The sequence below is a fragment of the Trichosurus vulpecula genome, chromosome 5, assembly GCF_011100635.1.
Source record: "Trichosurus vulpecula isolate mTriVul1 chromosome 5, mTriVul1.pri, whole genome shotgun sequence".
NCBI classification, from domain to species: domain Eukaryota; kingdom Metazoa; phylum Chordata; class Mammalia; order Diprotodontia; family Phalangeridae; genus Trichosurus; species Trichosurus vulpecula.
This window is the reverse complement of record NC_050577.1, coordinates 132,384,622-132,398,473: the sequence shown is the minus strand read 5'-3', so window position 1 is coordinate 132,398,473 and position 13,852 is coordinate 132,384,622. Positions and strand designations below refer to the sequence as shown.

At 38.5% G+C, this 13,852-nt stretch overlaps 1 protein-coding gene across 1 annotated transcript in view; it reads left to right on the top strand.

The window, feature by feature from the left end:
- Positions 1-770: 770 nt before the first annotated feature.
- LOC118851064 (ankyrin repeat domain-containing protein 26-like) overlaps positions 771-13,852 on the top strand; it is a 107,043-nt gene continuing 93,961 nt past the window's right edge. The window contains exons 1-6 of the mRNA XM_036760634.1: positions 771-1,003; positions 6,170-6,284; positions 6,842-7,015; positions 8,509-8,615; positions 12,207-12,344; positions 13,246-13,376. Of these exons, the coding sequence (XP_036616529.1) occupies positions 771-1,003; positions 6,170-6,284; positions 6,842-7,015; positions 8,509-8,615; positions 12,207-12,344; positions 13,246-13,376 (898 nt within the window). The remainder of the gene's footprint in view (positions 1,004-6,169; positions 6,285-6,841; positions 7,016-8,508; positions 8,616-12,206; positions 12,345-13,245; positions 13,377-13,852) is intronic.

Here is a 13,852-nt window from a genome sequence, read left to right as displayed (position 1 = left end):
TGTAATACAAATGGGGAATAGTTGTGAAGACCAATATGTAATAGACGAATCAGTAATTTCACCTTAAATCTGAGGTCTTTCTACATGTAGATAAGAAGAAAAAATAAAAGAAAGCAGACAAATGAATATATTTGAAATAACATTCAAAATTTTATAAGAATAATATTTATTTTATTTTTATATTTTATCGTATCTAGTACAACGTCTTCATTTTACAGAAGAAGAAACTGAGGCTGCAGAGGAAGTACTTTGCCCATCTTAATGAAAAGAAACAAGGGAGTAGCTCCAAGGCTTCCAGATTCCAATCAGAATCCAGATCCAGCACCCTTCCCATTAGGCTACACCTCGCCCCCGTCTCCGCTCCGCCCCTATGCCTCCCGTTTCGGGGCGAGACTTGAAAGAACCACTAGCAGGGGAAGCAGCCAGCCTTGGGCTCAGCCACCCTCGAAATTTCGAGCTTTGGACCCTTCCCGCAGAGAGTCAACTGATCTGGCACGTGCGCACTCACCCATGTTTATCCATGCGCGGGACCCTCGCAAGTAAGAAACGCATGCGCACTTCAGCATCCCCACCTCGACCCTGCGGCGTTGCCAGGGCTACAACCGTCTGTCGGATTGAATCATTTATAGCCGTTGAGCTTCAGACTCTCTTAACTTCAAGCATCTGGCCATTGCAGATCACTGTAGCGGAGGCGAGGGCCGGGAGAAGGCTGAGAGGCCAAGGGAGAACCGCTTGCCAGTTCTTCGGCCCGGCGTTGAAACACGCGCAGAATGAAGAAGATTTTTAGGTTCCGCAGCAGCAGAGAGCTGTCCCCTTCTCGCGCCTCTTTCCCCCCACGGAGGGACAGCGGGGTCCGACCCTTCGGCCCTAATGCCGGATACCTCATCAGGGTCAAGGACCTCGGAAAAATCCACAAAGCTGCCTCCATCGGGGATGTGGCGAAGGTGCAGCAGCTGCTGATGCTCGGAAAGTGCGGCGTGAACGATGTAGACAAAGAAAATCGGTGAGACACGGTGGGGGAGAGAAAAGGGAAGCCTCCCCAGCCCCCACCGCCCGGAGCAGCCTAAGATCCCTCTCCCAGCCCTCCGTCACCCCCACCCCGGTTCCTCCCGTGGGTCCCTGGGCCTCCACTGACCCTTAGAAAAACTATTCCGCTCAGCACCTAGGACAGGGCAGCGCCTCCAGTCCGGGTTAGGGTCGGGGTCTGGATCTGGTCACTGTCAGGTCAGGTCAGGGTCAGGAGATTGGATGGCAAGTCCCGAAAGCTGGTGTCGCCTCAGCCTCCTACCTGCCCATTGCTAATGAATGGGAAACGCCTTCATTTTAATCTTAGCCCCCGTCCAACTGACCTATTCTTTCTCAGTGGTGACGTGGGAGCAAACACTTCCTCTCTTCTAGTGAAATGTCGTTTTGAGTCGTTTCACCTGTGTCCGACTATCCGTGACGGCATTTTGGGGATTTTCTTGGCACAGATACGGGAATGGTTTGCCGTTTCCTTCTCCAGATGCTTTTACAGATGAGGAAATTGAGGCAAATAGGGTTAAGTGGCTTGCCCACAACTAATAAGTATCTGAGACCAGATATGAACTCAGGAAGATGAGTCTTCCCAACTCCAGGCCCAGCGCTCCTATCCACTGTGCCCCCTAGCTGCCCCATCTGGTGAAGTTTGGCCACGAGATGTGGAGTGTAAAAGGGCCCAAAGAAGAAAACTAATTTCTTCTTTTAGTAAGCATTTTCTATATGTCAGGCACCCAGCCAACCGCAACAGATACAAAGAAATGGGGGAGCGGGGGATTGTCCCTGCATTCTAGAAGGTCAGTCTAATGGGGGAGGTAATCTGCGCGGGAGACTGAGGAGAGAATAAGATACTTAGGAAGACCAGGAAAGAGTAGTGTTACAGAACCCAGAGAGAAGAGAGTATCAAGGAGAAGAGCACTCTAATTTGAAAGTCGTCAGAGAGGTCAAGAAGGATGAGAATTGAGAAAAGACCATTCCATTTGGCACTTCAGAGAGCATTAGTATCTTTGGAGAGTTTGGAAGCCAGACTGTAGAGTGTTAAAAGAAAATGACAGGAGACACTTGGTGTCAGTGGTCCTCTCATAGCATTTAGGCACAAAAGGCAAGAGAGATGTGGGACAGTGAGAATGGGGACAAATTGATCAAGTGAATGGGGAAGAAGTCATGGGCATGTTTGTAGGCAAGCAGGGAACTAGCCTTTAGGCAGGGGAAGATTGGGGATAAGTGAGAATAGGAATGATAGAGGGGGGCATCTGTAGGAGGAGATAAGATAGAATGGCATCACTTGTACATGTAGAGGCATTTTCATGGGCAAGGGGAAGGGCCACCTCTTCATGGGAGATGGATGAAGGAGGAGATAGTGGCAGAAGGCATTTGGATGATGTTAGATGAGAGGGAGAGGGGAACAGGGCGGTCTCGGGTAATGGTCTTAATTTTTCAGTAAAATGTGAGGCAAGATTTTTAGCACAGTGAAACATGAGAGGTTTGAGGAGGGGTGAAAAGATTTACAAGAGCTGCTGTGGTAAGAGCAAGAAAGTTGGTTTTTCATGTGTGGTTTATAGAATCAGCTTCCTTACTCTCAGCATACCCAATGTGGCTATCCAATTAAATACATGTGTTAGAGTTTCTCATGGGATATGGACTGGATATGTGGTTTTATTGGTATAGAGAACTCCCTTTACACTACAGGCCAGTATCTTCTCTGCAAATTAGAATCTTAGAAAATTGCTTAGATCAATGAGAGGTTAAGTGACTTGCCCAGGGTCACACTGGCAGTGTGAGTCAGAGGCGGGTCTTGCAAGCTTCAAGGCTAGCTTTCTATCCACCATACTGTGCCTCCTTTCTGGAGTTTATTCGACTATATATATATATTCAACAATAAACAGTCACAGAAATTATACATAGGGAAATAAATTTCCAAATGTATATTTAAAATGACATGTATTTTTTATTTTGTTTGTTAAAGATTGAAAATCTGTGGAATCCAGCCTGGAAATTTGATGGTTCAAAGTGGAGTATTCACTTCTCCAAATTGAATTTTCTATAGTTTCTTAATGGTGAAAATATACAAATAATTATATGTTGTTCTTAGAAACAAATGAAAGCTGTCCTGCTGTAAACTTGCCCCATACTCTTTTCATGTCATTTCCAATATCAGTCATTCATTAGCTTTCAAAATTAAAAGTGATAGGCTATATTTTGAGTTTTTCTTAATATATTTGCTTGTCCTAAAAGCCAAGAAATATAGGCATTGGCATGTTCCTTGTGCACAGATGTCTATCTCAGTGTGCTCAATTTTACATTTACAGAGCCAAAGTAGGAATGGATAAGAACAGCTCCATAGGTTAAAGTAGCTGAGGTACTGGCTTACTGAAATGGCTGAAGCCAAAGGCCTTCATGGTTGGCTGACTATCCTCACTGACCTTCTTCTGATACATATGCTGTGATTTGCAGACTAAAAGCATTTGCTCTTCCCATAAATACGTGTGTGTTGTTTTGTTGATATGATTATTAAAAATCATTTAAATAGAGTAATGCTAATGGCAATGAGTGTGGGCAATCATTTGTTTAAAATACAAATGTTATCTAAAACTAAAGAAAAACAAAAACAACCAATACACTATACTGTTAAAAATGCTAGTTCCTTTTCCAGGTTGAGATTTAAATTTAAGATTTAAATGTGTTCAGGGTAACCAAAGAAGAGAACTCTAGCCATTTGATCCTGAATGGTATGTTATCTAGGTAATTATCTGCTAGTTTTAAGATTAACTGTACTTAATATAGAAAGAGACACTGCCAGAATGATGACTGTTGTATTTGCAAACATCAGCTAACATGTGAATTCAGATTAAAAACTGTCACAGATTCTTCTCTCCCCTCTACCTTTATGGTTATATTCTCCCCTAAAATGCACAGTGACCAAGTTGCCCTACCCCCCATAGTGCCATTCAATCAGTGTGATGGCTGACCCAACATCTTTCTCATTCACCTTCTTTTGGCCTAATGTGAGCACTTAATGCTGCTTTGCTTCCCTCCTTTCTAATTTCTTTCACTACTCATAACTCAGTTTCTTGTTTAAGCAATTTCTCAAATGTACATAAATGCATTTTTTAATTCCTTCCCCTCTCTCTGCCAAGTCCTTCTCAGGAATATCTCAATCCACTCTGGCTCTTTCACTCTGTTTGCCTTTTCTTTTCTTTCTGTTTCTTTTCTGAGTAAAAAAAATCCTACCTTAATCAAACCTGATAAGGATGGGATCCACATGGATTAAGAAAGAGAAAATTAGTGTAAACTGAATGAACAAATCTCATTTTTTTACTTTCCTTCCCAAACTCCATAATCAAAGGCTCCATTTCATCTCCCCCTTCTGTCTTTAAACATTAGGATCCAGTATTTTTAAGAGATATAAGAATATTATTCTGTCTTTAAACATTAGGATCTAGTATTTTTAAGAGATATAAGAATATTATTCAGTGTTGCTTTTCTGTGTTGTTTACTGACTAATTTAAGATAATACTGCCTTGTCAAAAATGATTTTCAATTGTAGATAGAGTACTGAGCCTGGAAGGTCAGTAAGACCTGAATTTAGTATCCTCAGATGCTTTCTAGTTGTGTGACCCTGACTAAGTTACTTAACTGCTCTTTTTCTCAGTTTCCTCAACTATGAAATGAGGCTAATAATAGCATCTACTTCCCAGGGTCATTACAAGGATCAAATGAGAGAATATTTATAAAGTGCTTATCCCAGCCTCTAGGACGCAGTAGATACTTACTAGATGCCAGTTTCCTTCCTTCTCAGGGTATATGCAAGCACATCACTACCGCAGCTAGGAGCATGAGGAAGAAAGAAATCTCTCCCCTCTGCCTATCTGAGTCACTCTGGAAGAAGGCATGAGGGAAAAGGCAAAAGGGGAGTCCTGAAGAAAAAGAAAAAATGAACAATATACACATATGAATATTGAGATCCACGCTCATTACTTTAGGAATGCATGATTTTGTTGGTGTGGATATTACATATCATGCCCTCTTCACAACTTGGTAGATGGTCAGCCAAGGGCAGCTAGGGGGATCAGTGGATAGAATGCTGAGCCTGGAATCAGAAAGACTCATCTTTGTGAGTTCCAATCTGACCTCAGACACTTAGCTGTGTGACCTTCAGCAAATCATTTAATCCTCTTGGCCTCAGTTTCCTTATCAGTAAAATCAGCTGGAGAAGGAAATGTCAAAATATCTTTGTTAAGAAAACCCTAAATGGGGTCACAAAGAGTTGAACATGACTGGAAAGACTGAACAACAAAGGTGGTCTTTGAGATTTGCTGTTGATAAGCAATTCATCCTCCTTTGACCAACCTGGTGATATCTTTATGAGCTTAGTTAGGTTGGTCTGTGGACAGCAGACATACAGGCTCTTACTTAAAGTCTTGCCAGCATGGTAGAACTACCAAAAGTTGCACCCTACTGGGATAGCCTTTAACAACACAAAGCCCCTTCACCTGTCCAATGCTGCTTTGCATTAAGGTTTTAGTGGAGAATGCACACAAGTGTGCACATGTGCTTGTACAAATATACAACATGCAAATATGTAAATGTTTTTCTGAGGCAGCTGCTTTACTAAATATTATGTAATTTTGGAAACTTCTAGTGGAAAGAAGTTGTTATTAGGCTTAACAGCCAGGCAGAGTGATGCACACCTGTAATCCCTGCTGCCAGTGAGGCTGAGGCTGGCAGATCTCTTGAACTCATGCATTCAGAGGTTCAGTGGGCTAGGCGAGTAGGGTGTCTGCACTAAGGCTGGCATCAGTATGGTAAGTCCCAAAGTACAAGAGGCCATCAAGTTGCCTAAGGAGAGGTGAACCAGCTGAGGTCAGAAACTGAGCAAAGTTCCCATGCCAGTCTATAGTGAAATCTTAATCTACCTGTTCTTTTTTTCCCCAGGCAGTTTTGTACATCATATCCAGTAATAAGAGCTAATACATATTGTAGATTTCTTCGGGTGATGATAATGGTCACATATTTATTTTAGCAGTGATTTAGAGTTCATGCATAATAACAATAATTAATTTTATATTAGACTTATAATACCTAATAATTGTACAATTTTGATTATTGTAATACATTATCAAGCAATCACATAGCTCTCTCATTTCCATAGGACATCTCTACACCTGGCCTGTGCTAATGGATTTCCAGATGTTGTATCTCTCTTAGTAGAGAGAAAATGTGAACTAAATCTGTGTGACAATGACTGTCAAACACCTTTAATTAAGGTATGCACTAGTTAATCATGCTGGTCAATGTAATGCATTTTGATTTTTCTCTTTGATAAAGTGTTGTTGTACCCGAAGTGAGTGAGACACGCCACAGAGTATAAGTTTTAAATGGAGAATTTATTAGCTGGCGACCATTCGGGGTTTCACCCAAATCAAAATGATCTCGAGTTGGGGTAAACAGGCAGTTTATATAGAAAATACAGGGTACAGAAGTTAATTATCTCTTGGAACTTATAGGCCAGATTACAGGGTAGGGGGTGGCACAGGGACAGATCAAGGATTCTGACAGGTTATCATTAACTGGGATAATCTTATTGACATTCGTTGGTGGAGTCATGGAGCCCCAGGGACATTTGCTAAATGCCAAAAGGTCTGAGTCCATTCTTTATTATGCAAACTGGAGTTTCTCAGGGGTTTCTTTAGCGATAACTGATTTTTCCAGTACCACATAAGAAAATATGCTTTACTAACTTATTTAAATATCATTAATATTTTAGTATACTACATTTCTTCATAGAGTATTTATTAGCTCTTCCTCTTTATTGTATTGACAGGCGGTACAGTGTCAGCAGGAGGAGTGTGCAACTATCCTGCTTGAACATGGTGCAGACCCTAGTCTTATGGATACCAACCACAACACTGCACTCCACTATGCTGCCTCTGGACAGAACATAACCATAGCAGCAAATTTACTTAGACATAAAGTAGATATGGAAGCAAAAAACAAGGTAGAAGCCCACTTCTTGTATAATAAAGTATTTTATCAGCTTAAATGTGTAAATTAGGTAGTGTCCAATTCACATATTGAGAATTCATATATTCTTGGAAGCATTTCTTTAATGAAAATAACTTAAAATAATTCTGTGGTCAAAGTTCATCGGCCTTTGATAGCAGGAGGGGGAAGAGAGGAAGAGATTTCATTCACATTGGAACGCCTAATGAGGAACTTCCCTCTACTACTCTAAGATGTAATTTTAGAGTAGGGATTCTTAACCTGGGATCCGTTAATTTTTTTAAAAAAATCAACATTTACTTTGTACTTATTTCAATTAATTGGTTTCCTTGGCATTCTATGTATTTTAGGTATTTAAAAGCATTATTCTGGACAGGTGTCTAAAATACAAAAAAAGTTAAGAAACCATGACTTAGGGAGTATCCTGGAATGCTGAAATGTCAAGTGACTTTCCAGGGTCACCCAGCCACTATAGGTTTGTCAGCAGCAGGCCTTGAATCTTACTGACTTTGAGGCTAGCTCTCTATACATTCCATCACAGCTGTCTCTCCAGAATTTTCTTTGCATGATATATTAGGTCTGCTCCCCAGAATACAATGGTTCCACCAAATATTTGCCCCACAATGCTCTTCTGAATATAGACCTTTACTTATGATAACACAATGTTAATTTGTCATGTAGAAATGCCATAATTTTTTTTTAAAAATTTGTTCCTACTAAGTCTAAAAGTACAGACACAAGAACAAATTCTTAAGTGTTTGTAGGCTTTTTTTCTGTTTCCTAAAACTATACCATTTCCTTTCTAGAGTTACTGAATAACTCTTAATTTTTAAGAAAAGGTTTAAGTTTTACTCACTGCCACTTGAGAGAGAAAAAACATAAAGTATACATTAGGAGGGTTGGGAAGAGAGGGAAAATGCCAAGAGAATGACTTTCTTCCAGGTTTAACCACCTAGAAGCAAGATTTTCTTGAGTTTTGAGGTTGATTGTACATACTCAAGGGGCATGGGTAAAGAGAAGTAGGCAGATTTAAAACTAACCAGGGTATAGCTTTAGTTTGGCAGAGTACTGGGGAAATAAGATTGGCTGCAGGCAGAAAATAATTGATCAGAACATGAAGACAGCAAGAAAGGAAGATACTCCTGAAATGGTATGAAACTGTCTCTTCCAAATCTTGGGTTTCTCCATGCTGATCACAAATTAACAGCTGGAAGGAATCCCAGAGGCTATGTAGTTTCATTCTGTCATTTTACATATGAGGAAACTAAGGCCGAGAGAAGTGAAATAATTTGCTTATGATCACACAGAAAGTAACTAACAGAGGCAGGGTTTATGCCCTGCTCTTCTCACTCCAAAGTTCTGTTGTACTGTACTTCCTTAACATGTCATTAGCAAGTTCACAGGATGTTCACAAAACGCCTTAAACTGAATTGAAGTATATAAAGAATTCTTGCATACTGTAACAATATCTTTAATATGATTTTGCAGGAAGGCTATACACCGCTTTTGTTTGCAATTAAAGAGAGTAACCAAGATATGGTAGAGTTTTTCTTAAAGAATGGAGCAAATGTGAATACTTCGGATAGGCTCAAAAGGTATAGTAGTTAAAGCTTGGAAGAAAAAAAGGGAAAAGTTTCTGGAGGAATAAGAACAACTCTTAGTGAGCAACACTAATTGAAATTGATTGTCATTGTGAAAGGGTGAAAAATGTCCACAATCATCAGCTATGAAAAGAAAAACTATTTATGACTGCAACAGAGAAAGCAGGTCATGTGGGCATGCTATCCAATGTTAATGGTGATTTCTATTTGTAGTTTTCACTACTTGATTTTAAGCTACATAAGATCATCATATTGGAGTTTTGTGTACTAGTTATACAATTGATTCTCTATATGAAATAATCTTCATGTCACCCATGAGAACTGTAGTGTGTATTTTTTGCTCCTTCTTCCTTTGATTATCCTTAAGAATATGTTCATTGACAAATACCAATCAATGCAAGAATAATATGAATCACTTTGATGGACCCATGATCTTATCATTGCAGATACTTATGCCAGTAGTTCAGATTTTAATCCTTCCATGCCATCTTATCCCAGAAAAGACACTGAAGCCTCCTCCTGGTTCTTTTAATATTTGAGGACTAGTAAAGCACTTATGTTCTCTGGCTTTTCTCTTTTTTTCCTTTTTTGAATTTATTTTTAGTTTTCAACTTTCCCTTTTTTAAGATTTTGAGTTCTAAATTTTTCTCCCTTTGCTGCCTTCTCCCTTCCCAAGGACGGTATGCAATCTGATACAGGCTATACATGTACAATCATATTAACTATATTTCCACATTAGTAATGTTGTGATAGAAGAATCAGAACAAAAGGGAAAAACCAGAAGACAGAAAGAGCAAAAAAAGAGAAAATAGTGTGCTTCAATCTCCATCCAGACTGGTTGTGGATAACATTTTCTTTCATGAGTCTTTTTTTTTCCAATTTTCCCAGCAGTTTTTATCAAAAAGTGAATTCTTATCTCAGAAGCTGGAGTCTTTGGGTTTATCGTATAGTAGACTACTATAGTCATTGACAAGGTGTCTTGGGTAATCTATTCCACTGATCTACCACACTATTTCTTAGCCAGTACCAAGTAGTTTTGATTATTGCTGCTTTATATAATACCGTTTTCAATCTGGTACAGGTAGGCCACCTTCCCTTGCATTACTTTTTATTAATTCCCTTGATATTGTGGACATTTTTGTCCTTCCAGATGAATTTTATTTATTTTTTATCTCTCTAAAATAATTTTTTGATAGTTTGATTGGTATGGCACTGGATAAGTAAATTAATTTTGGTAGAACTGTCATTTTATTATAGTAACTTGGCCTACCCATGAACAACTGATATTTTTCCTTTTGTTTAGATCTGACTATATTTGTGTGAAAAGCCTTTTGTTATTGTGTTCATATAGTTCATGGTTTGTATTGGCAGGTAGACTCCCAAATATTTTATATTGTCATAATTCTCTTGCGTCGTTCTTATTTCTTTTCCCACTTTTCCTTCTACTTCTCTTATATGCTTTTTAAGCTCCTTTTTGAGCTCTTCCATGAGTTCTTTCTAGGATTGAGACCACTTCATGGTTTTGTTTGGAGTTTTGCCCATAGGCGTTTTGACATTGTCCTCTTCTGAATTTGTGTCTCGATATTCCGTGTAACTAATAACTTTCTATGATCAGATTCCTGTTGCTGTTGTTGTTGTGTTTTGCTCTTTTTTTGGCCTTTTCTCTTTCTTTTCAATTTGATCTCTGCTTAGAGTGTGGAAAGGGCACTGTTTCAGGCTTCTTGTGGGAGGGGCTACAGGCCCTGGCTGTTTACCTAGTGCTGTTTAGAGGCCCACGGGGGACCCTCTTGTCTGCTGCTGTGCTGATGGCATGGGAGTGGGGATGGCTGGCATTGCCGTAGGTTGTCAGAGTCTGGCAACTAACCTGGGGCCCTAGTGCTGGTTTTTGGGGCCTTAGTGCTGAGGCTAGTGGAGGGTTTCTGCATTTTCTTGGGGATACACTGAAGCTCTTAGCATTGTGATCACTGGTGGCTGCCTTTTGGCTTAAGTAGGGATGGGGTCTACTTGTTTACCTGGGGCTATGCTGAGGCATGTGGTGGTTCTCAAAGCTGGAGTCTGCCCATTCCACTGGCTATGCTGAGGCACATGGGTGGTCTTGGTGTTGGCGTTGGCCTATTCCACCCTAATGGGGCTCATGATCTACCACTGCTTTGCTGAGGAGGGGCTTTCTGCTGGTCTGCTGGGATGCTTCCTGCTATGGACTATGCTCCCATTTTACCCAAGTGAGACAGACCTTTCCTGTCAATCTTCCAAGCTTCTTGAGCTCAGATTGTTTCACTCTGTCTTTTTGCTGGTTCTGCTGTTCCAAGATTTGTTTTGGCGTGCTATTTTATGGTTGTTTGAAGGTGAATATGGAAGAGTTGTGGTGATTTACTGCTTACTCCACCATCTTGGTTCCCAGAACTCAATATAATCTTTAAAAAATAACCAAATATTCTAAAACATATAATAATATTTACTGTTACCAGAGTTTATGACTCCATCAGTTTCAGTCTTTCTCATAATCCTTTATTGCCCACCCAAATATAATTCACTGATTCCTTTTGGGCTTTTCTTATGTTTGGTGTCTCAAGTTTGGATCAGGGAAGAAGGTTTAAACAGAGTAAACATTTCTACCTGCTAGAAAGAGCTTATTAATACTTCAAAATACCTTTTAAAATATCCATGATTTCACCAGTAAGGATGTCTTTTACACTGCTTCAGCCTTTAATAGAGTCAGCCTATTGTATCAGTTATCACTAAGTAGTGAAAGGACAGCAAACTTTCACTTGACATTACTGATATTGCTACAGGAATACCTTAGGCAGAAAGCCCAAGAATCATTCAGCATACAACAAACTTTATACTTCAGAAAATTTGTGTTTTCATCATTGTAGGTATTCCCTCTATTGGTGCAGCTCATAATCACACTAACTCTTAATAAACTGCCTTCATGAGTTAATGGGTCTTCCCTAAATTAAGTGGTGCTGGCTTTCTGGTGACAAACCTTTCTTTCCTTACTTAAGCTTGTCCTTAAACAACAGAGTTCATTGCTGTATTCATTTTCAAAGACTCACATTTGTTCAGATGTATAAAAAAACAACTTGTTCTAGATTAGCCTTTGACAACCAAAGGTCAACTCCACATTATGATGTGGCATTGGGGTAGGAATTTATTGGAGTGAGATCCCAAGATTATTTCTAATCTAATCATTTTTGAAGTCCTCCACTTTACTTTGAAGGCCAGTAAACAAATGGAAACTTTGTGTAGGGTCCCTAGCTGAAAATCCTAACTGTTGCACATAGGTGGCTTTGACATACTCTCTTCTTGTCGATTATAAAGGCTTAAATTTGATTATCCCTGTGAAACTCTTAAGGGGACAAAAATATTCAATTTCCCCTGTCTTTCCTTCTGTTCTTAATTGTCTTTTTTAATACTGTACATGAGCAATACACGTACTTATATCCATCACTAAATGTTCATGTTCCACATGCATATTAACTCTGAAGAATATAAGAGATCCTCTTACTGAAACATATGAAAAAAATCTGATTATGTGTGACTAGATTAAATTCTTAATTGTGAATTGTTTCTTTGTTATTCTAGAACAGCTCTGATGCTTGCTGTCAGTGGTAAATCAACAGACATAATTCGTCTCCTTCTTCAATATAATATTGATCTCTCTTGCCAAGATATACTTGGATGGACAGCTGAGGAATATGCTATTTACAATGCTCTTTCCCTGTAAGTGCTAACATAATTCTAATTATTTTAATATAATTGCATTTAAAAGAATTTTTCCTCCATACAACTGAGACTGCCTGGGACTTTCATAGTTGCATAATGTGGTAAGTATCTCACAAACATTCTTCAAGGCACTAAGAAGAAATTGGGCAAATGGCCAAGTTAGGTCATCCAAGTTCAGGAGGACAGAAGCATAAGAACAGGGGACAAAGTAGAGTCAGATAATCTGAGATTGGAATTTTCAGCAGTAATAATAAGGATGATAACAGCTGCCATTTTTATATTTCTTTAAGGTTTTCCAATGTTTTACATCCATTTTATTGTTTAATCTTCACAAAAGTTCTATAATTTACTTAAAATATCTGCCTTAGAGAGGCAGTTGCTTTTTGTTTGTTTGTTTGTTTTTTAACCTTTGCTGATGCCTGTTAAATATAGTAGACCCAAAGTTAGTTTTAGGGAAAAGCACATTATGTCTTAGATGCCTATAAATAAGTGATAACTAAAAAGAATAAATCATAAGTATTAATAGTCAACATTATAATTTAGAGAGGGAGTTTGATATAGGGGAAAGAGTGCTTAATTTGGAATCAGAGGTCCTGGGGAGAAATCATGCCTCTCACTATATGTGTGACCTTGGACAACTGGTACCTTTTCTGGGACTCAGTTACTTGATCTATAAAATAAAGAGATTAGAGTAGATGACCTAAAGTTCTGAATCTGCAAGTTTATTACGTCTAGATTGAATGATTAGTTATGCTGTACAGACTTTATGAAAATGATAAAAAAAGTTTTAGTGATAATCTGATTATTTAAGGTTTGACATATGCAAAGACTTGGTATATGTAATTTTTATCTTGGTTGATGTAGACTTACTATGTTTTATATTTTATTTTATACACAGTCATCATCAACTAATTAACCAGTATGGAACACAGAAGACATTTAATCAGCCCATTTCACCCCAAATCAGCGGTTTAGAGAGGGTTTCTGATCCAGAATTTACTTTGGGTGGACCTGCCAAGGACCAAAAAGGTAGGACTGACAAACCTGAAGAAATAATTAATTTAAAAAATCATGAAAGAGCAATCTTAAAATTCATATATATATATATATATATATATATATATATATATATATATATATATATAATTCTATTTCCACATTATACTTTAAAGTTGTAGGAACTGAACTGGTTTATTTTTGGTTATTTACTTAATTATCCTTGTAGGTTCACTATTCTGAAACTGTTTATTAAAACATTCTGAAGATCTTTTTTGTTATTATTTTCTGCTTTATCCAGAAATTTCTTTATGTAGGCTACAATAATAATTTTCAGATTTCTCCATTATTCTAAATGTATTTAACCAAATCATATGAAAACTTTTTAACACTTTAAAAATGTATTATATTTAGCAACATTATTTATTTCTGATTCTTAAATATGGGAAAAATAAATAATACATATAAGGGCCTCCTATAACTGTAGCTTGCACACACACACACACACA